Below are 23,525 nucleotides of genomic sequence, written 5' to 3' on the forward strand. Positions count from 1 at the left end.
TGGACATTCCAAAGCATGAGAATCAGATCCATTGTTTAGGGATCTTTCCAATGTACTTTCGGCCACGAATGTGAAGAAAGAAGGATACCTTATCACCCTTCTTCATCCTTCTTTCGTCTCATCTTATGAGGATTATCTTCTTAATCTTGCTTTTGCTTTTTCTCCTCCTAAAGCTGCCTCCTGCCATGTCTGATTACTTCATTAAGCACCCTTTACATGTTTGAGACCCGCAATCAGCAATAAATTTATTGCCAAACAAAAAATAAACTAAATGTGGATTAGGTGGAAATATTAACCATTATTTTGTGCTCTGGCTGTGGATAAATAAAGGTCCCCTATCAAACTTTACTTGTTCGTCCTGTCAGCCTCGTCATTTAGGTTTACGGGCCTCAATTCACTGGCCAGTCAGGCTTCGGCCTGACCCGATTTGAGTTCATGACTCATCGTTTTGAATAGAATGAGAAGACGATTCAAAGTCATTGATTTGCCGTGACATATGAGCTTTTTAGGTCAAATAACAACTTTTGCTGGGTTAAAACAGTGTTTTAACTTTAAAGGATAGAAATGAAAAACTTCTCAATTACGATGAAAAATTAATTAGAATTTCTATGAAAGCCTGAGGTTTCTCAATGCTGGTCAATCTGACTTTTCCAGGAGAATCCAGTCAATGTTAAAAAGAAAATAAAAGAAATTTTAGGGCAGATATGTTCCATCTGTTTTAGTAATATTTTTCCAGAACAAATATGAGAAAGTGCAAGTTACATAGTAGTTTGATTCGATAAGACCCTTGTGGAATAAATCATTGCCAGAAGCCCAATTTCTAATAAATATTCCTAATCTGCGTACACAAGGTATAGAAAATCAGTGGCAAATTCTAGTTTTCCTCTACTTCCACTTCACAAATAAATTGGTAAAAATTATTTTTATTATTATTTATTAAATTTAAGAATTACCCAACAACTGGCTGCGTGCCTCTTAAGAGCATCTAACATCATCTTCATCCTCCTAGAATAGCAGTTGAAGAATACAGAAGCAAAATAGACAAGAAAAGCATTCCCACCAAAGTTGCAAATAAACACAGTTTTTCTTTCTTTCTTTCTTTGATGAATATATTATTACCCCCACAGAAAAGCTAGCGTAGGCACTCCAAAAGAAGAATCCCCACCACATCCCACGCAACCTATTTGCCCCTCCCATTTTCCAACATCCCCAAAATGTCCTTGTCCCCCTTTCTCTTCTATTTTATCAAAATCAAAATACTCACACTGCTTACCTTTCCACTTCATTCCTTTATCTAATGCTCGTACAAAGCAGAAACGAACATGTTTATGAGGTACAAAATATAACTTACAGTTCAGCAAAACCTTATCTTCAGTATTGGATTGTGTTTTTTTTTTGTTTCTAGATTCACATTGACGTCAGTGTTACGATTATCTGACTCAATTCTTTTAAGTTTTTTTCTTTTTCTGAGAAATGATGAATTTTGGTTATTTGACTGCACAATCAATGCTGGATGTTTTTACTTGTATTATGGTGAGTTAAGCCGTGGTCGTGACTGATTTCCAGTCGATAATGCATTTAAACTTTATCATGGGACTAACTTAATTTTATATAATTCACGTAAACGACTAACAATAGAACTCCTAAAAACCATATGCACCGCAATTTTTATTTTTATTTTTTCCGTTTCTTCTAATGTACATAAACTGGGAAAAAGGAAAAAAAACCATGATCACTTTTCCTGAGCATGTGAGTTTCAGCATAATGTGCAAGACTGCTTTTGTTCACAACTGTATTCAACAAAATTGTGGATTCTAAGTAGACTAAGTGGGATTATGTTCTCACCACTTCCCACTAGAATGTTAAGAAGCATCTTTCCTTGAAGAAAAGGAATAATAGGAAACCATTGGTGCATAGCCAAATGTAGGCTTGAACTTGACTGCTTTTTTTAACTGGTTAGTTCTTGAAGAATTCTTTAGATAGGTATCATCATTTAAACAAAACAAAACTGTTTTCACCAATTGTTGAGAAAATAAAAGATTGAAAAAGAAAACATTCTGAGGAAATTTAGTAAATGAAAGGCTATAAATGTCAATTGAAAAGAAAGGCTAAAAGCAAAAGAATGAACATTTCTCTCACACCTCTCTATAACTTTCTTCTCCACTGCCTCTACTTTCCTCTCTCTGCACTTTACCTTAATCCCTAAGTCTTCTTTACCTTCTTCTTCTTCCTTCCATTTGTTCTGCTAACAAAAAGAACATTGAAGCCAGGGCTTCATTCTGTCTACTCTATGTGTTCTTCAATGGCAGAGAGTGAGACAGAGTCTAATTACAGCAAACACCAAAAGTTGGTCCCAGAACAAAACCATGAAAACCCAAGTAAGTTTTACAATCATTTTCTATACAAAGTTGCACTAGTTGTAGTTTTCTTTGTTATTCTCCCACTTTTTCCTTCACAAGCTCCTGAGTTCTTCAACCAAAGTGTACTCACCAGAAGCTGGGAGCTCCTGCACCTTCTCCTTGTTGGCATAGCAGTCTCTTATGGGCTTTTTAGCAGAAGAAATGACATAACAGAGAAGGAAAACACTAACTCAAAATTCGATAATGCTCATTCATATGTGTCTAGATTTCTTCAGGTGTCTTCAGTTTTTGATGATGAGACTGAAATTCCATCTGTCTCTGATGAGAACAAGGTCCAGTCCTGGAGTAGTCAGTATTACAGGAACGAACCGGTGGTGGTTGTAGCTCAAGAACACTCTGCTCTTGATGAACAGAGAGGTACCGCTTCAAGAATTGGTGAAAAGCCATTGCTTTTGCCTGTTAGAAGCTTAAAACAACATGTTCCAGACACGGGTAATATAGGTTCTGTTAATGAATCTAGTGCCAGTTCTGGTTCTCTAAGTAGGTCTAACTCAAGGTCAGGCTCGAGAAGATTTTCGAGCAAATCGAATAACAAAGCTCTAGGTGGTGAATTTGGAGGGTTGGATCATCAAGAATTGGAGGAGAAGTTGAAGGAAAGTGTTGTGCTTCCTTCTCCAATTCCATGGAGATCAAGATCAGGAAGGATGGATGTGAAGGAAGAAATTGTTAACAGTCCTCCAATGGAGGAATTTGAGCTCAACCGCCAAGAGTCTTGGGGTTCGAGGTCCCAAGGTTCTCGTTCTTCGAGATCGAATTCCATGTCTTCATCCCCAAGGCTGTCTCCTTCGCCATCACTTTCGTCTCCAAAGAAGGCATCTCCTTCACCTTCATTGTCATCGGAGTCTCAAGCCAAGAACGCCGAGGATTTGGGGAGGAAGAAGAGCTTTTACAAGTCCTGTCCTCCCCCGCCTCCGCCTCCCCCGCCAATGTTTTATAAGTCATCATCAATGAGATCAAACAGAGATGGGGTTTTGTATGAGAAGGACTTGAGGAGAAGCTTCAGTAGTGAAACAAGGGACTTGAATAGGAGCAATGGAGAATATGTGATGGGGAGAATGAACTCAGGGGTTGAAACCATGCATCAAAGCTATGTTGATGGTTTACCAATGGGGAAATCAATGAGAACAAGCAGAGCTGGAGAAAATAGGGCAGGGGCTTTGAGATCAGACAGAGAGATGGGAGAGTATGGATATGTAAATGGCGATGTGGAGAAAAACTTCAAGCAAGTTGAAGAAAATTTGGTGGAGAAAGCTGCAAGAAAGAGGGTGGGATTTGATGAAACTTCTTTTATTGGGACTGAGAACTTGGGGAATGAAAGCATCCCCAACATGCCAAACTCAGCTTTCAATGGATTTTCAGAGGAGGAGAAAGAAGATTTTCTCGACGGCGTGGTTATGGAATCGGAGGAAGAAACAGAAAGTGAGGATGACAACTTTGGAGGAAGTTTGATCCAGAAAGACATTGGAGAGACCCCAAAGCCAACTCCAAGGAATTTCGTTTCGGCTTCTAGCAGTGGAAGTGATGGAGGGCCTGATGTGGATAAGAAAGCTGATGAGTTCATAGCCAAATTCAGGGAGCAGATTAGGCTTCAGAGAATAGATTCTATCAAGAAATCGAGTGCTCAGATTAGTAGAAACTTGTCAAGGTAAACAGGATGAATTAATTAAACTTGGTGATTATAGTTCCCTTTCGTTGGGTTTTATGTTCCAATTGACTTGGTACCATAGCTTGTGTTTCAAAATTATGATCATGGTATACAAAGATTTATATGTTTTCTTTTTCTTTTTCTTTTTTGTTTTTGGTATGGACAGTACACCAATTGCACTGGTTAATAAAAATTTACCCTCTTTGTTATGGTTTTCATTTTCTGTTCCTTCTGTTGTAAAGGAAAATACAAAGCCATTTTTAGCCAAGCCACCACAAGAAATTTGAGTTTTCCGAAAATAGTTGTGCTAGTCCATGCATGAAAAATTAGGGGAAAAAAAAAAAGATAAACTTATGAGCTACTGTTGCTTAGGAGAAAATCAGGATGCTAATTGGGTAATGGTTAGGCCATTAATATCTATCACTCTGAATTTCTAATTACTAATGTGGTATAAGTGGCTTGGAAAATCAATCAGCCTTGCCACAATTCCTTAGTTTTGATAGCATGAACATGTGGAGATAATTTTAGACCATATGTGAAACAACCGATAGAAATACTTGGTTATCCATGCGAGCCCATTTAGCGTTTTGTATGCATTGGGCATCGGATTCTTTGGTTCAGTCCAAGTCCAACGCGGCATCTTTACAAGAGGCGAGGGGAGACATGTATCGTTCAAAGTGACCTACGTGTAACAATTTTTTAAACATAACACGAATATCTGGAATAACACAATTTAGAATCAGAGAGAAAAAAGAGGACTATAGGAAAAGAAACACATAATAGGCTTCCTTTTTTCTGGCAGAGATATGAGTGCTCATGCCTTATACCTAAGCCACCTTGGGATCCGCTGTCGGTGTCTCGCTGCTTATGGAGATGCAATTAGTGCTGAACCAAAAATTGGCTCATATGAACCAAAACTGTCTTGCTGCTAAAAGTAATAATGTTCCTATTAAATTTACTTTTTTTTTAGGGGCATTTGGGTTTATGCAGGGAGATGCAGTGACTCAAGATGAAGTGAGCCGTCTCTTCCGCATTTTCTCGTTACTCTTTATACAAGTGATAAAAACAAAACCAAATATAAATTGAGAGTAATGTCGGCTGCAAAAGCATATGCACATCTGTATGGGAAGTTAGAACATTCCATAAACATGCTTAAATTGTATAAATCTATGAAATTCCTAATCTAAACAAACTTATAGTTGCCTCCAATATCTCAAAAAACAACATATAGACAAGAAAATGTGACTTCATTTTTCTGGGTAAAAAATTGAAACAATGATAAAAGTACATTTTCCCCTGGTCTGCTTACTTTTCTAATGAAAATTATGTCAAAAGTCACAAAAAACATGTTGCTCATTTGCATACAATTGATATGTGACAAGGTCAATACGTCATTTGCATACAGTTCATCCAAAACTTACAATGTTATTTTGTTCACGTACTTTTTATGTATATATTGCTCATAATTTTAGATGTAGTACAATCACATTACATGTACTCAGAATATTAAAATTGGCACAAATTTACAATCTGTTTGCAAAGCTAATCAAGCATAAAAAGCAATAATAACGAGAATCATTTCTCATGTTGTGTGAAACATGATAGATAAGGGATGATAGAAAAACCTTAAAAACCGCCTCACTTGCCTTACAGTTACATGTCCTCCCTCTTTCTTCTTCTGTCTTTACATCCGCATGCATGTACTAATAATAAAACATAGTTTGTTATAAAATGAACGGAATATGTGCTAAAATATTGAACTGCACGTAAAGTAGATGAGACACATCATTTAATGAGGTTCGGCTATGCCTACGTCCTCGAAGAGCAGCAGCAGTAACTTTTCCACTATATAAAATAATAGGGCTACAACTTTAGTGTTTACAATATGTGTGGCTCACTGAATTTTCTCTCTTGGAGAATTTCTCTCTGCTCTCTTTCCTCTCCACTCACTCATCTTCTTTCTTCCTTCTCTTCCTCTTCTCTAAGCACCCTCTTCTACTGATGGAGGTATCTATTTATAGGCCAAAGACATTGGCTGTTCACTTCACAAGCATTTGGCTTCACTTGAATAATTGGCAGACAAACATCATTAATATTCTTCAATCAATTGGGTAGTGGGGCTTGCCATTTTGGGATCCACATTGTTGACTTTACAACATAGTTTCTTTTTCTTTTTCTTTTTTTATCTGTCCAAAAGCCTTGTTATGTTGTTTTGAGAAGAAGATTTTATTTATAGAACCAAATGCGTATATAGAGCGACACGATATAATGGTCTCGTTAAAATCTTCCTAGAAAAACTACTTGGGACAAACCCTAAGAGAGAAAAGAGTACCACATATGTCATTGACTAACAAAAGAGTCTGATTCAAGTCACTTTGAACCACTACAATGATAGAACAAAACAAAGCGAAACCCAAAACAACCTCCTATGAGAGCACATCAACACATCCCAACTATCAAAAGAATCCTGCTATGCAACCATAGTCCTTTGTACAGCCACAAAATAGTAAAAGCACCCAACATAGAGTGCACTAAGAGTGACTCCAATAGTGACAAAAGAGGAACCTCGCGGAAGCACACCAACTCAATCCAAACCCACCAAAGAAAACCAAAACTCTTCAATTGGCGCTTAAAAGAGATAATCTGCAAAAGACAACACAAGAGAATAAATAAAGCACAACAAACAGGCCAGGAAAGAAAAAAACCGAAAAAGCCCTCAAGAAGCACATCATCTCATCTCAACACTCTCAAGAAAAACTCCTACGAAAGTACCATAGTCCTTTAGGCAGACGAAGAATCAAAAGGTATGCCTCAGATAACATCAGAGAACAATGCCAGGCAACAAGAAAACAAAACTGGCATTAGCCACTTAACCTAAAAACAGATGTCAGGTATCAAAGCATTCGCGAGATGCCAATCCCATGAATGCTCCATGTAGACGTTAAGGAAGGCTCCCAAAAGACCACACTAGACCAGTCTCTAATGGTGGATCCACAGAGGCGCAAGGAGGCACAGGTGCACCTCCCCTCGCCAAAAAATACCATAGAAGTCAGTCATCTTGAGCTCTTGGGCTGCTGGGTGCTGGGCAAGAATGCCCACAACCTATTGTGGAAAGATTGGAGTGAAGAGCAACAGCAGCAAGCGCAATCTATTTTTATGTTTAATGACCTGGCCAAAATGAATCATTTTGGACCAGATCAATTAATATGCTTTAAAATCTTTGTGTGCATTACACGTGTTTAATTTTTGTTCTATTAAAGACCACATCTGGCTCAGCTTTAGTTTGAGGGTAGAATAGTCATTAGAGTTTGATGGCTTAACCTAGAAACACTTTGATATATATAAAAGCACATATTGAACATAAAAATCCTGTTGAATTATTAATTTAATTATTTATTGATTTAATCTTCGACATAAGGAAATAAATTGCAAGTTCTTCTTTTCTTTTTTTTTCTTTTCCCTGAATATATAAATTGCACATTTATAACAAGCGAATTTTGTTAGTTCAAATCATGAATCTACATATCATGCAAGTTTTTCAAAACAAAAAATAAAAAAATTCATCAGTCAATTTTTTTAATTAATAAAAAAATGTTATTTCTTTCATGAATTATGAATAATAATAGTATCAATTCAATTATACAGGTTATTTTTGTCTAAACAACTGACAATTTCCAAAGTAAATTTTTTTGTTGTGTGGAACAGTTAGCCTTTGAAATATTGCATCTCCTCTTAAAAATTCTTGAATCCGCCAGTGCCAGTCTCGATGGGCTTATCAAAACACGTAGCACTGCAAAGACGCTTAGGATCCACGAAGTCTACCCCATGAACTAAGACTGGAGGACACCGCAACTGGACTCTTACGCTTAAAGCTAATTTTAACAAATTCTACCCTAGACAAAACAATATTCAGGAAGATATTCGTACTTAAACTCCACCATTTTTTCTCCCACCTACGAAAAGGTAACTGGTGTCCATCAAATAAGGGGATGTGTGACTTCAAACCACACGAATACAAATAAAGCGCCCCACACAATCAATATCATCACATTTATCCACCCAAAGAACTCCTCCTAGAGTGGCCTCAATAGCTTTAGCAACGGCAATAGTCACACAGAAACCAGGAACACCCTGGAGCTAAACCCAAAAAATGCCAAATGACAGAGACATAGAATGTGTACTCCTATCATCTGAGAGATCGGCCAACAAAATCAAATAACGCCGAAACGCCCGGTCCATATCAAGGACTCGTTTTTTATCACAATCACAAGCAAAGCACACCCAAAATCTATTGGAGTCAATTCCTTGATAGAGACATGTGCAGAGCCTTTCCATAGTTGAGAGAAGGTTCTAATGAACCCATCCCAATTGGCAAGTTGATCTGTAAGGACCTTAGTCACAAGACTATAAATGAATCCAACAAAACTATCGGAGACGTCGGAAGAACCAATAACCACACCAACATGTTCGCGTGGTGTGAGAACCAATCGGCTCCCAAATGACCCTTCAATATCAGTAACGGTAGCATCGCGATCAGAAGCCGGAGAAGACATGGCGACAATGGCAGGAGCCTAAAGAAGACCAGCCCCAGTCGCAAGGAAATCAAACCACCAAACCTCTAAAACTTGGCTGAAAAATTAGGGGGAGCAAACGGCAGCTAGAAAGATCTAACACGAGCACACCAGACCCAAGGAGTATCGAGAGAGAATGGAGGATCGAACGATACTAAATAGGATCGGACCAAACCGGACCGACTGCGTTTTTTTTTTTAAAATTATTTAAGTCCAATGCTAAATTTCTAATCTTATAACTAGTCCCCAAACTGTAATAACCCAAACCTTAATTCATATTTAATTAATAATTTATTAAGAGGAAAATACAATTTTGCCCTTGGAATAATTTAGCAAAGAAAAGTTGACTTTTTGACCGAAAAGGAATTTGATAATTCCACATACATCGTTGCGTAGAGCACAACGAAACGAGTCCATAGACATGAAGTGGGCTCGAATCGGAGTTTTGACGAAGGAAATACGGTTAAAATATCACGATGAGCAAAATGGTAATTTGGAAAAAAATCAGATTTTAAACCTCACTTCTCTCTCTCTCTCTCTCTCTCTCTCTCTCTCTCTCTCTCTCTCTCTCTCTCTCTCTCTCTCCCGTCGCGAGCACCCCCTCCCCCCGACAGTTTTGCTTCAACCGATTGGTCGTCGACACCACAGACCGCCATCAGCTGCAAGAGCGGACCCAAACGAACGACCACCACCTCCTCTTCTCTTTTCGATCGCTCTCAGCCCATGGAACTGCCGGTGCTGGCCGGAAACTGCAGAAATCCGAGCAGTTTTGACAAAAACTTCAACTCGCTCGTTCTCCCTCAATTCTTCTCCAAATTTATCTAGTAAGGTATGGATTTCTACCTATTTTCCATGATCTAACTGATGGTTGGGTAGGATTGCATCAATTTTGACCGTAAACAGCTCGGTTTTCGAATTGGAAATTCGGCCGGTTTTTGGCCTCCGAGTTCGGCCACTTCCGATCAATTTTTGGGGTAGGTCCAAGAACAAAAGTGGTTCCAAATATGGTGTTATACCTAGGGTAGGAGTTTGGAGCCGTGGTTTTGAGATTTTCCGGCGATGCGTAATCGCTTTGGACACCCAACGCTGCCGGCACGTGCGGCGGCGCGTGGGCGAGGGTAGTGAAGTGACACTGTGTCTTGATGAGATCCTTAGGTTGTCACGAGGGCGTAAGAATTCACGGATCTCAATTTGGATACCGTTTGAGCTTTGAACGGATTTTACATATTGTGCGATTTTTGGGTTCAATACTGTTGAGCCGTTGGATCGTAATCTTTTTCAGATATGTTACTCTAGACAATTTTAGAAGCGTGTAGGATTTGACGGATCGTGAATCGGAGTTCCAGATACTCCGAAATCGCCAATCCTAGGGCTAGGATTTAGAAATTGTGCGATTGTACGATCGTGATCAATCCGACCGTCCGATCGAGACAAAACACTTGGGACATGTGTCCTAGCTATATTGGACCTTCTAGCGGCTTCCGGATCATATTAGGAGGTCATGGACCAGCGGGGTCCCGGGTTAACTTTTTGGGACTTTAGCGCTTTTTGAGTCCCAAGATACTGCTAAACTATTCCAAGCTTTTATGGGCATAGGGATAACTTTAATCTGACGCACGTACTTCTAGGAGCCGGGGGTCAGGGTTTTTAAATTAATACTATATTATATTAATAGAATATTTTGGTCATTGAATCAGGCACCCGAGCACTAGTTGATCCGCAGGAGGAACCTTCAAGAGGTCCAGCGAGCTCCGACTACCAGTGAGTGGACTCTTTGCTTTTATAAATGAATTTAAGCAATTCAGTTTCATTTACAGTATTTGATCTTGAATAAATTTTATTCAAAAATTAGTGTTATAAGTTGTTTTATGCTTTTGAATATTTATTTTGCATGCTGCCAAGTAGAATATCCTTTAAAGGATATAGGCAAAGAAATTCTAGTTAATTATCAGATAAATTGGCAGCATAATTTGAAAGGTTACAGAAACTTTATATTTTCTTAAACCACCTTGTACCCAGATATTAAATGTTGCCTTCGGATTATATTGGTTGCCTTCGGTTTAGTCAGCATGCTTGATAGTTGCCTCACGAGTTCTTTGGTACTCGAACTCGTGTGGAGCGAGTAATGCGGATCAGGTGGACTACGGTTCCCTGAATCCTGTGAGTTGCAGCTCGAATTGACCTCGTGTCACTGAGACCTGCGAGTACTTGTCACCTATGGTGATGCAAGGAATTGACGGATATAAGGAATTGACGGAAATAAATGGTACACCTAGGTGGTAGTTTTAAACTGTTTTCAATGCCTTAAGAAATTAATGTTGACCATGAGTATGCTTGACTATAATTATATAAGTGCATTGATTTCAGAAATGAGGAGAAGAATTTAGTTTGTATAACTGTTTTTACAGTGGGGTTAGTATGTTCATATGCTATTTTCTAAACTTTGTTTTTGGATCCACTCGCCCTTTTTAATGTTTTGCGCCCCCAAGCAGTAGGCGTGCACAGTGATCCACCACCGAGCCGTTTTCCATCTTCCGCGCCTTCCTTTTGATGTAGAATTTTTGTTTTGTAAAAGGATTGACTCCTTTGTAAATTCTTAGTAGTCGCTCTGATGTTTTGCCCCTAAACTGAGAATTGAACTGTTGAAATGTATATATACGTATTGACAGGACCCGATCCAAATTCCACTTTGGAATTCAAACCAAACCATGTGCGTGTCCGACACCTGGCGAATGTCAGGCACAAATGACCTATTTACCCCTCAATACAAAACATGATAAAATAACAAGGTTGACTTCTACCGAAAATTCGGCAGAGTTTCCCTTGTAACTGGCTCAGTACCAAAATATTTACACCTGTCAAAACAAGTATATAAATACAACCAACTGCCATCATACGTATACCAACAGTTCAATTTACAGTCTAGGGCAAAATATTAGAGCGACTACTAGAAAGTTACAAAGGAGTGAACCCTTTTACAAAATAAAAATCCTACATCAAAGAAAGGCGCGGAAGATGGGAAGTGGCCCGGTGGTGGATTCCTGTGCACGTCTACTGCCTGGGGGCGCAAAACAACAATAAGGGTGAGTGAACCCAAAAACAAAGTTGAGAAAATAGTATAAGAACATACTAACTCCACTGTAAAAACAGTTATACAAACTAGCTTATTTTCGTTATTTCTGAAATCAATGCATGTATATAACTATATACATTTGAAAACAGTTTAAACTATCACCTAGGTGTACCCTTATTTCCATCAATTCCTTATAGCCGTCAATTCCTTGCATCACCATGAGTGACACATACTCGCAGGTCTCAGTGACACGAAGTCAGTCCAAGCCGCAACTCACAGGATTCAGGGGACCGTAGTCCACCTTTATCCGCATTACTCGCTCCACACGAGTTCTAGTACCAAGGAACTCGTGGGGCAACTGTCAAGCATACTGACTAAACCGAAGGCAACATTTAATAACTGGGTACAAGGTGATTGAAGAAAATATAAAGTTTCTGAAGCAAAACTGTTGAATAATTAACTTTCTGTAACCTTTAAAATTCTGCTGTCATTTATCTGATACTTAACGTGAATATCTTTTTCTATATTCTTTAAAGGAGATTTCACTCGGCAGCATGCAACATAAAATATTTAACAGAATAAACAGCTTATAACTGAAACTGAACTACTTAAATTCATTTATAAAAACAAAGAGTCCACTCACTGATAGTCCGAGCTCGCTGGACCTCTTGAAGGTTCCTCCTGCGGGTCAACTGGTGCCCGAGTGCCTGATTCAATGACCACAATATTCTATTAATACAATATAGTAGTAAATTAAAAACCCTACCCCCGGCTCTTAAAAGTACGTGCGTCAATTTAAAGTGATCCCTATGCCCATAACAGTTTTCCTTCCACGTGGGGTAATTTAGCGGTATCTTGGGACTCAAATAGCGCTGAAGTCCAAAAATTCAATCCGGAACCCCACGGGTACAATATGATCCGAATGCCGCTAGAAGGTCCAATATATTTAGAACACATGTCCCGAGGGTATTGGTGTCGATCGGACGGTCGGATTGATCACAATCCTGTAATCGCATAATTTCTCAACCCTAGCCCTAGGGTTCGCGATTTCGGAGTATCCGGGACTCCGATTCACAATCCGTCGAATCCTACACGTTTCTAAAATTATCTAGAATCTATATATATAAAGCAAAAGGCAGAGAATGGTGAAACATTGATTAATCCCAAATATATCCTTTGTTAAACAAAAAATTAAAAGCACACAATTTTAATTAAAAGAGGGTGAAATCGTAAAACACCATTGATTTTAAAAGAAAAAAATAAAAAAAATAAAAAAGGAGTAGTGCTGTAGAAAATAAAGTCGTGCTGTGCGATTGATTTTAAAAAAAAGAAAAAAGGAGTCGTGCTGTACAAAATAGAGTCGTGCTGTGCTGTGCTTGACTCAGAGAAGAAGGGCTGAAGAACGTGGAGAAAAATTCCTCATGTTCAGAACCCACGAAGCTGGCGGTTTCCACAATTTCAGAACCCATCACCACCATGTTACTTATATTTTCTTCCTCCACTTTACTGGCACTCTTTTCTGCTTCAGAAATCCAAATCGAGAGTAACCACTCAGGAACACCCAGTGTAAAGACTGGTCAGACCCAAAAACCTTGCTTTCTCATTCCGCACCACACCTGTTACCTTGTAACTGAAGGTAAAACATCAGTTTTTTTGTATTAATGCATGTATATTTATGATATTTCATTCAAATTGTGGGTTCCATCAAATTTTGTATGTTTCAGGAGAGGTTATACACCATTCACCATTAGAGAAAGCACCAGCAAGCCCAAGGCTTATAATTCATGGTCGCCAACTCTTGAAGCAGTGAGTTCCAAATCTTCTGCTTCTTTGAATAACGTGGTTTTGCATTAGGATTTCAGTTACTTGATGTGGATTTCCCTGTTCTATTTTCTTCTAAATTTTTAATTCTTGATGTGGGTTTCAATTACCGAAGTTGTTCTCAACTGCGTCTGTTCTTCTTGCGGGAAACCTTGCTGATCCAAAATCGTTAGTCCCTACTCTTTCTTTCTCTCTTGAAATTCAATTGTTTTTGTCTTTATTCTGAATTTGCTCATCTGATAACATAATGTAGAAAATAGATCTAGAAAGTTGGGACAAAGTGAAATTGTAACCTCCACCATCGACAATTTGGGAGGTGTTGCAATCAGATTTGGTATCATAATGTGGAAAATTGATCTAGAAAGTTGGGACAAAGTATTGCTGGTTTGGCTTTACCTTTGTGATGGTTGAATGAATTCATCTTTACCAGCAATGTTTTATAGGTGTATCCAAGACGGGATTGATCCTCACATTATCTATCATATATTGTCATATTCAAATTTTGGTCTCCTTATTAGATTTTATTTTCTAGGTTGTTGATTCAAATTGAAAATTTTGGTCTCTTGAAATTCAATTGTTTTTGTCTTTACTCTGAATTTGCTCATCTTGGTCAGTAGGATTTCAGTTTTATTTTCATATACATTAGTTGGAATTCAGTATCTTTGTTTTTAGTAAAATTTGAAACTTTTGGTTGTTCTGTTTTCCATTATTCTCAACTATACTGAACTTAATGACCAGCAATTTTTTCTTAATTTATCAAAGGTACTTAGGTGTATCCAAGACTGGATTGATCCTCACATTATCTATCATATACTGTCATGTTGAAAATTCCTTATTAGATTTTCTTTTCTGGGTTGTTGATTCAAATTTGGTTTCATGTGGATTCGTTACCAATGAAGAAAGCATTTAGATTTGATGGGTTTGATGTGAATGGTATGAATCTCTCTCTCATTTTGGTTTCGTTTTTGGTTCACTAAATGGTTTTCATCTATTCTGTTTTTCTGAATTTTTTAAATTTTTTTTGGGAATTAATCTCTCTCTCTCTCTCTCTCTCTCTCTCTCTCTCTCTCTCTCTCTCTAATGCTCATTCAGCAACCCACAATCTAAAAGTTGTCTCTTTACTTTTCTCTCTCTAATATATGGTTCCTGATGGAATTTTTGTTTTAATTTCTGCTCTTTTTGGTTCAATGAAGAAAGCATTTAGGTTTGATCTGTGTACTATATCTAATTTTTTGATACTAATGGAATTTCTTTGATTATATGTGGTGTTTCTCAAGAGCACCAATGAAGAAAGCATTTATATTTGATGGGTTTGATGTGAATGGTATGAATTCCTCTCTCTCATTTTGGTTTTGTTTTTAAATGGCTTATATCTATTCTGATTTTCTGATTTTTAAATTATTTTTTGGGGATTAATGGAGATGATGTGGCTCATAGAATCAAAGCACAATTGGTAAAATGGAGGGTTTTGTTAAGTATATATATAGTGTGATCATCATATTTTGCTACAATTGAAAGCTAAGTCTATTGAACATCTGTTAGACCAGCGATGCTATATGGGACTGAATGCTGGACAGTTAGAAAACAGACATATTCATAGTTCATGTAGGTACATATTAGTCAAATGTTACAACCAGCACAGTGATATGCATATTTAAATAAATATTCAGTTTAAGTTTCATGCTTCATGATTTCCTTATTTTTTTTATGTTCATATTACTGTAATTGTACTTTCTGCATAGTTAGCCAATACATAGGAGCAATGCATATCAAGACAATTTAGCAATTTCTGCATATTGTTGGTTCAAAATGCAGAATTTGGGTTTTTGCATATTATTTGAAACTTTGGAATTTTATCTCAACAGATTCAATCGTCTCTCACCTCTTTGACGTATAAGCAATCACTGAAGCAAAGAAGCAAAGATAACTTTCAGGTTAATGTTTCTTCATTTTGTTTTATTGACATATATTTTTTCTTTTGGGTTCCCTCAAAATTCCTTCACAAAATTCGACTTGGCTCTACTACTACATGTTTTCTGCTCTCTTTGTTCTGTTTTTCTTGCCCTGATTTAATCTCAAGCTTCCATGAAAATTTGATTGTTTTAGGAGAGCTTGGGTACGAAATCCAAATACGAGAAGCGGTCGTTCGCCCAAATTGTCTAACCATTCTTCACTTTGAAGGTATAATTCATGATTGCCTCTCTATTCTTTATTCTCTTTCTATTTTTTTGTGTCTACATTTTCATGTTTGTATATTTCTTTTCTTCTTAGTCAATACCTATTTGTTGAAAACTATGAGTTTCATCTACAAAATTATGCAATGTTTGTGTTCATGTAGTATGGATATCATGGCCCCTCTTATTTGGGTTAAATTGGGAAATTTGTTATATACCTTGGTGGTTGTTTATACCTTTTCCTTGACTTACAAGCTGTTCTTAGATTGTTTTGTTTTTCGATTTATACTATCTAACAAACTTTGCTTTTTTAGTGCTATGCCTACTCTTTTCAACTCATTCAATTGGTTTCAATTTGATTGATTTTAAACTTACATTTCTCAACTTTAACCAGTTGTCTTCACCACCCAAATAAAAATGTCCAATTGGTTACATGTTTTTAATTTTGGGTTATGTTTTCATCTGTTCTCTTTTGTTTTTGATGAATTGTAATTACCCCCATTTTGATGTTGCTCCTAATCTCATGTTGCAGGATTCTCTTCCAAAAATCTATCCATTGCTAGGTATGGGAATACGCCCACATTCACCTACCTTTACATTATTTTCTTCGTTTGCTAATTATACTTTTTTACCTAATAAAGCAACAAGCAGCTCACAGAAGAACAATGAAAACATTAAACAGAGAAAATCATTTTGCTTGCTCCTTTGTATTTGATTATTATTATACCAACCAAAACAATGAAGACTACAACCTGGACATGCTCAAGGTTGAACTTTGCAATATATGTATTATATTTTTTAATTAATTAATCATTTGTATTAATAACCAATCTTTTGTATTAATAATCGATGTACCCTAATTTGATTTATATAAGAAGTTCGTTTTCAATGTATGAGTTAATGCATTAACTTCAATTTTTAAGTAAAGGTTTAAAAAAGATATACAACCTTTTTTTTTTTGGGAAAGGTTTATATATATAGCCACTAGCCTCCCTGCACGCGCGGAAGCGCGTGCAGGGAGGCTAGTAACATATCTAAAATTGATTACGATCCAACGGCTCAACAGTATTGAACCCGATAATCGCACAATATGAAAAATCAGTTCGAGGCTCAAACGGTATCCAAATTGAGATTCGCGAATTCCTATGCGCTCGTGATGACCTAAGGATCGCATTAGAACATAGTGTCACGGCACCACCCTCGGCCACGTGCCGCCGCACGCGCCGGCAGCAATGGGTGTCCAAAGCGATAACGCATCGCCGGAAAATCGCAACACCAAGGCTCCAAACTCCTATTCTAGGTATAACACCATATTTGGAACCACTTTTGTCGGACCAACCCCAAAAACTGACCGGAAGTGGCCGAACACGGAAGTTGAAAACCGGCCGAATTTCAATTTGAAAACTGAGCTAGCTACGGTCAAATTCGATACAAACCTACCCAACCATCAGCTAGATCATGGAAAATAGGTTGAAATCCATACCTTACTCGACAAATTTGGAGGAGAATTGAAGGAGAACGAACGGGTTGAAGTTTTGACAAAACCGGCGGAATTTCTGTAGTTTCCGGCGACTAGCGAGCGGCTCGCGGCGGAAGTGAGCTGCGACGTGACGGCGGGGTCGGGCCGGTCAAGTTGGTACTGGTGTTGGGGCTTGTGGTGGCGGCGCTGAAACTTGGAGGGCGACGGGAGGGAGAAAGAAAACAGAGAGGGAGGAGGGCGCGGGGAGAGGGAAAGAGAGAGAGAGAGAGAAACTGAGGTTTTATCCAAAATCTGATTTATTTTTTTTCCAATTTACCGTTTTGCCCTTCGTGATATTTTAATTGTATTTTCTTCGTTAAAACTCCGATTCGAGCTCACTTCATGTCTATGAACTCACTTCGTCGTGCTCTACGCAACGGTGTATGTGGAATTGTCAAATTCCTTTTTGGTCGAAAAGTCAACTTTTCATTCATAATTTATTCTAAGGGCAAAATTGTCTTTTCGCATAATAAATTACTAATTAAATATGAATTTTAGGTTTGGGTCATTACACGTATGCTGGCAATTGGTTGTATATATATATATATATATATACTTGTTTGGCAGGTGTAAATGTTTTGGTATTGAGCCAGTTACAAGGGAAATTCTGCCGATTTTTCGGTAGGAGTCAACCTTGTTATTTTATCGTGTTTTGTATAGAAGGGCAAATAGGTCATTCGTGCCCGACATTCGCCAGGTGTCGGACACGCACAGAGTCCGGCTCGAATTCCAAAGCGAAATTTGGATCGGGTCCTATCACAAACCTAACTTCAAAGCACCTTTCTTTTCTATGCCCAATCATCTCTCTTTGCATGAAATTGGATCATTTGTGAATTTTTAAGCCTAAAAAATAACATTTTAGTTAGAACTTGTAAAAATAAATAAAATAATATCCAGTTCGAACTAAAAACCGCACCGGAACTGATTTAAACTAGACCGATTTTATAAAAAAAAATTCACTAAAATCGGACTAAACCGCACCGATTAAATAGTACCAATTTCAATTTAAGTATGAGATGAAAACCAAATCAAACCGAATCGCACCCACTTCTACATTTTACGTTAGTCTTCTTCTTTTCCTAATGAAAATTATGTCAGAAAGTCACAAAAAAAAACATGTTGCTCAGTTGCATACAATTGGTTTGTGACAAGGTCCATACGTTTTTGTCAGACAATAAATATTCATCCAAAACTTACCAATGTTATTTTGTTCACGCGCTTTGGGCTTTTCAGAGGAAGTTAAGGAATTGGGCTTCAAATCCCAAATCTATAACAATAGATTGGGGTCAGCAATTCGTCTTCTTCTTTAAGCAGAAATTGGACTTCACCTGAAGAATTCTGAGGTAACTTTACCTGAAGATTTGGCAAACTTAGTGGCCCTACATGTGAAGAATCTAGTATCTTTTGAAAAATAAAAATAAAAAATAAAAAGGAAGCGAAAAATACTTGTCGTTAAGAACTTCAATGGACATCCATAAAGAAACAACATTATATGAACTATTAAATTTAAGATAATAACATTAAAGAAACAAGACACTTCAAATTTATACTACATTAAAAAAAACAAGACACAATTTGTTCATTAAACAAAAGAATATATAAAAAAGTTACGTCAAAAAACAACAAATCCAGCTTTCTTTTCATTCTGCAACTTCATCAAAGAACATTCACAATATGGACATGTTTTCATCCCGCGGCTTCATCAAAGAACATTCACAATATGTCCAATCCTTTCAAGTCTGGATGATCATATTCTTCAAATTATCATAACTCACATACCATTTAGAAAAGCTACAAGAACTTCACTCCTTTGCCCTGCATGGCGTTACCTTTGGATTTCAAGTCAAATCATTGAGTTTAGTGATCAATTTTTTGTGAACAATAAGGGCGATGCAACCTCGAGACAACCATAAGTTTTGTGCAACAGTTCTTGAAAAGCTATCAAGAAGGCAAAGTATATAGGTTTCAATTGATGTTTTCTCATCCAAAGAATTACCCAATTGTGATAAAAGTTGCATCACATTTGCAGTAAAGCATGGAGTCGAGCACTTGGCGCTCAAGATCAAGAACTTCAATCTCCATATATGTCAAAGAATTTAACTTCAATGAGAGAGATTTGGTAAAGCCAAAATTTCTTGTCGATAAGAAGTTTCTTGTTCAGTGAAAGATAATTTTTATATATAATTCATTTTCCTATGTAGTGGCGTACTAGGTATATATATAGAGAGAGATTTATATAAATTGACGGCAGCCTTGTGATCAAGGCCAACAATTCCGAATCTATAATTAAAACAAACTTAATTATAGTTGCCTCCAATATCTTTAACACATACACAATCAAATGTAGCATTTAATTAGTCTTTGTAAAAAAATTGGAAACAATGATAGAATTACATTTTTCCTTAGTCTTCTTTTTTTCCTAATGAAAATTATGTCAAAAAGTCACAAAAAATACATGTTGCTCACTTGCATACAATTGGTATGTGACAAGGTTTGCAATGGTATTTTGTTCACGAGCTTTTTATGTATGTACTGCTCATAATTTTACATGTAGTACAATCACATTACATGTACTCAAAAATGGTAAAATTGGCACAAATTTTACAATCTGTTTGCAAAAAAATAAAAATAAAAAAATTGGGCTTGTCAGAGGAATTTAAGGTATTGGGCTTTCAAATCCAAAATAAAAAACAAGAGATTTGGAAAATTTGGTGGCTCTACATGTGAGGAATATAGTATTCTTTTGAAAAATAAAAAGATAAAAACAAAACATCAAGATCTGAAGAATCAGAACCCAAATATTATCAAGGATTTCATTTGCTGTCTTCAACCTATGATATTCTTTCCAAAACAATCAAAGATACCCAAAAAAATCTTCAAGAAGGCATGCAACACTCAAAATTGTTAACTTGCCGAAATGATTGCCAAAATGAAAAGACCAAACTAACCATCAATGTCCAGTTTCATGAAAATTTTAAGTGAACAAGTAATTCACTGATTATAATATTCCCCCAAAGATTAGAGTATGACATTCTTGACTTGAGAAAAGAAAAAGATTAGCCACAATTGAGGAACAAGTTTTTTCTGTCAAACACTTGAGAAGAAGCCCCTAGAATCAGGAACCTGTCCACACACCCCCCATTACTATAAAAACAAAAACACCCCTTCTGGGTCCATCATGATCTCTCAATATTCAACCCCAAATCCCTAAATCCAATTTCCCCCCACCAATTGGGGGTCTTTTGAATATTATACAAAATGGGGAGAGACAAAGGAGATCAAAACTAATTAAATAAATACAATCTCTTCTTGTTTCTTTAACAAATGTTAAAATGAAACTTTTTTTTAATTAGACATTACACTTTACAACAAGCCTCTTCCTTCCCTTTCTCCTTTCCCCAACTACATGAAGGAATTAGGGGAGGAAATATCAGTGTACCCACCAAACCCTAATCTACAAAAGAAGATGAAGGTGATGATGATGATGGTGAAAATGAGGGGTCAAAATAATACAAAACATGTAGACCCACCAAAATCACATCCCTTAACCACCATATCTTAGAGACCTAGACTTGGGAATACATATATAAGAATTGGTACGCTATTACAACCGCTTCTTTTTTTGACATCCCCACTCCGTACAGATTCTAAAATAGTAGTAACATACACAAAACAGCCTGACTTTCTAAGATAAAGGGGATTTTTCTTTTCTCCTTTATATAGGATTTCGCTGCTTCTTTTTTTTTTTCCCTTGCAAAATGACCAAAATGCCCTTTTTGGTCCGGTGATTTACGTCCGGGTGTGGAAGGCTTCGAACGGCAGCGGCCGGTGGGGGATTGGGGTGGCGGATGCCCACGGGTTGATGGGGACGGGCCGGGTCTGGACCGAACCCATTTGGGGGTGGGGGTGGGGGTGGGGCCGGGGCTCGACGGTTGAGGATGAGGAGTTGGGTGGGACCGCGACACGCTCACACGAGGGGCACATGGTGAGTGTCGTGGGTGGGGTCATTTGCATGTAGAACTGTGGGGAAAGTTTCAGTGCTCTCAGCTCCTGAACCTCCTTCTGCAACCGCCTGTTCTCCTCTGTCAGATTCTCACAGCACCTCTTCAAGAACTCACAGTCCACCTCCGTTTGCTTCAACTTAGTCCTGCAAAAAGAATACCAAAAAAAACCTGTAAATATGCCTACTCCACAAGGGCATAACCGTAATCTGACAATATTTTTGTTTTGTCCAAAATACTAACCTTGCTCTTCTGTTCTGAAACCAGACTTCCACTTGTCTAGGCCGGAGGCCAAGCTGTTTAGCCAACGCCAACTTTTGCTTCTGCACCCAATTAAAAAGAATCGTACATGTCAGTAAAACTTTCTCAAGAACCAAACAGAAAATTTTCTCAGGAACCAAACATAATTTATGACAGTGCAATAAATAAGACGAGTTAAGCACACTTACTGGGTTGAGAGTGTTGTGCTCCTTGAAGCTCTCTTCGAGAATGGCGGACTGGTCCTTGGAGAGCCTGAGCTTCTTTCTAGAGGTCTCGCCGTCTTCTTCATCGCTGATGCCTCGAGTCTCGATGTCGAGATCTTCGCCATTGGCCTCTCTCTCGCTCCGCTTGCCGCTCACGCTCGACACCGTGCTGTTGGGCGACGACACGCCCGCCTCGTCTTCGCAGTCGCCCGTTGAAGGCAACCGGTTCACGTCGATGCCCCGAAGGAACGATCGGGGCCCGACCCGGAACGTTTCGGAGTTGGAGTTTCGATCTGCATGTCGGATCGTAAAGAAATTAGAACAAACCAAAACAAACAAAAAAGTAATTGATGAACGAATTTTGTGAAGAAAAATTGTGGGTTTGGTTTAAAATTAATGAAAAGGTTGGTGTGGATCTGAAAGATGGACATTGATAAAAGCTGAATTCGTAAAAGATGTCAAAAATGGGAAAAAGGGAGAAAGAGAAGGGCTTAAAGGGTGTTTGGTTCTCTAGAAAGAGGAGAGAAAATGGATGAAAAGTGATGGGGAAAGCCAGATCTGAAATAGGAAGCCACATGCAGATAGATAAAAGTTTACAAACCTGAAGAAATCAAGGCCTCATTCCAAGAGGGTTTTTGAGGAAGAAACCCAGAAGGAGAAGAAGCAGAAGTAGGGGCCAAAGAAGGCATGAGATTGAGCTGAAGGGTGCTGGTGGTGCTGCTGCTGTTGTTGTTGTTGTTGTTGTGGTGGTTGTGGGTCTGAGGAAAACTCAAGCTCAGACTCAAACCCAAATCTTGATCTCTCTCAACCATCATGGCTAGTTGGTTAGTTGTTGTTGTTGTTGAAAACCCAAAAGAAAGAAAGAAGTGAACTTTTAGCTCTCCTTTTGTGTGAGTTTCAGTCTGAATGCTCCCACAGATATGGTTTCAGATAAAAAAGAGAAACAGAAACAGAGAGCTGAGAGAGAGTTGAAGGCTGAGGAGAGAGAGAGAGAGAGAGAGAGAGAGAGAGAGAGAGAGAGAGGGGTGGATGGGTATGTTTTGAAGAAGAGTGGTGGGGATGTTGAGGGGGTTTTTATAGAAAGAGAAGAAAAAATATGGGTGGGAGGAGGAGAGAGTGGTGTGTAAGTTCAATCATGACTAAGGTGTCAGGGAAGCCCCAATTATCTCAATCATGGCTCTTGTTCCCCCAAAATAATGCCCCCCAACTCTCTCTCTCTCTTCTCTCTTCTCTCTCTCTACCAGCTTTGTCCTCTATTTTCTCTCTCTACATTTACTTCTTTTAACCATGGTAAATGGAGGACCAACTCGGCTTGGCTCTGCCCAACTTTATTGAGTACACTTTGCTGTCATGGTATGGTGAGAGCACTAACTGTGTTGTTGACCCTTGACCATGTCCAAAAACAAAAACAGAAATAGAAAAAGAAACAGAAACAGAAACAGAAACAGAAGAATATCATATCAGTTACTTATTAATTATTTGTTTATTATTTGACATAAGAGTTTGGGGAATTCAATGAATTAAATTGAATTACTGTAATACTAAAAGATAGCCCTTTTTTTCTTATCAATAAATCATAATAAATGTTTATGTTTATGTTTATGTTTTTATATTAGAAACGTGCAATCTCATTTACTTTCAACCCTACTTAGAATCATTAATTACTGCTGATTTAAGAATTGTATGAAGTTAGAAATTAAATGATGTGAAAGAGACTGTACATTAAAAAAATTTATATTTGTATATTTATTTGGTGTTTAAAAAAGGGAGTTGTATTTATTGTACAGTTTCTTTCCGTTGAAAATTGTATGTTTAAAAAAAGGAAAATGCTAGGGAG

At 37.8% G+C, this 23,525-nt stretch overlaps 2 protein-coding genes and 1 long non-coding RNA gene across 8 annotated transcripts; 2 read left to right on the forward strand and 1 right to left on the reverse strand.

Moving 5' to 3' along the window:
• Positions 2,066-4,283, forward strand: LOC18778005. Its single transcript, XM_007210725.2, has one exon. The coding sequence runs from the start codon at positions 2,291-2,293 to the stop codon at positions 4,067-4,069; it is 1,779 nt and encodes a 592-aa protein (XP_007210787.2). The 5' UTR covers positions 2,066-2,290; the 3' UTR covers positions 4,070-4,283.
• Positions 12,829-16,597, forward strand: LOC18777596. 6 transcript variants are annotated; one of them, XR_002271892.1, is made up of 8 exons: positions 12,829-13,345; positions 13,434-13,515; positions 13,646-13,698; positions 14,430-14,463; positions 14,808-14,854; positions 15,396-15,464; positions 15,637-15,711; positions 16,237-16,597. It is a non-coding gene; the product is annotated as an uncharacterized LOC18777596 (long non-coding RNA). The 6 variants fall into 6 exon arrangements; XR_002271895.1 differs by lacking the exon at positions 14,808-14,854 and having other exon boundaries at positions 12,831-13,345; XR_002271891.1 differs by lacking the exon at positions 14,430-14,463 and having other exon boundaries at positions 12,831-13,345.
• On the reverse strand, positions 20,498-22,944 carry LOC18776635 (homeobox-leucine zipper protein HAT4). The gene is made up of 4 exons (XM_007209306.2): positions 22,290-22,944; positions 21,674-21,981; positions 21,468-21,547; positions 20,498-21,370 (listed from the first exon to the last, which is right to left on the reverse strand). Exons 1-4 carry the CDS (start codon positions 22,501-22,503, stop codon positions 21,013-21,015), a joined length of 960 nt encoding a protein of 319 aa, XP_007209368.1. The 5' UTR covers positions 22,504-22,944; the 3' UTR covers positions 20,498-21,012.

Source organism: Prunus persica, chromosome G5 (assembly GCF_000346465.2).
Source record: "Prunus persica cultivar Lovell chromosome G5, Prunus_persica_NCBIv2, whole genome shotgun sequence".
Taxonomy (NCBI): Eukaryota; Viridiplantae; Streptophyta; class Magnoliopsida; order Rosales; family Rosaceae; genus Prunus; species Prunus persica.

Excerpts from the sequence above, each read along its gene's own strand:
- LOC18778005 (XM_007210725.2), top strand. The coding sequence starts at position 2,291 with ATGTGTTCTTCAATGGCAGAGAGTGAGACAGAGTCTAATTACAGCAAA.
- LOC18776635 (XM_007209306.2), bottom strand. The coding sequence starts at position 22,503 with ATGATGGTTGAGAGAGATCAAGATTTGGGTTTGAGTCTGAGCTTGAGT. Across the intron at positions 21,548-21,673 it reads AGCACAACACTCTCAACCCA|AAGCAAAAGTTGGCGTTGGC; the intron begins GTAAGTGTGCTT and ends AATTGGGTGCAG. Across the intron at positions 21,371-21,467 it reads TTTCAGAACAGAAGAGCAAG|GACTAAGTTGAAGCAAACGG; the intron begins GTTAGTATTTTG and ends TTCTTTTTGCAG.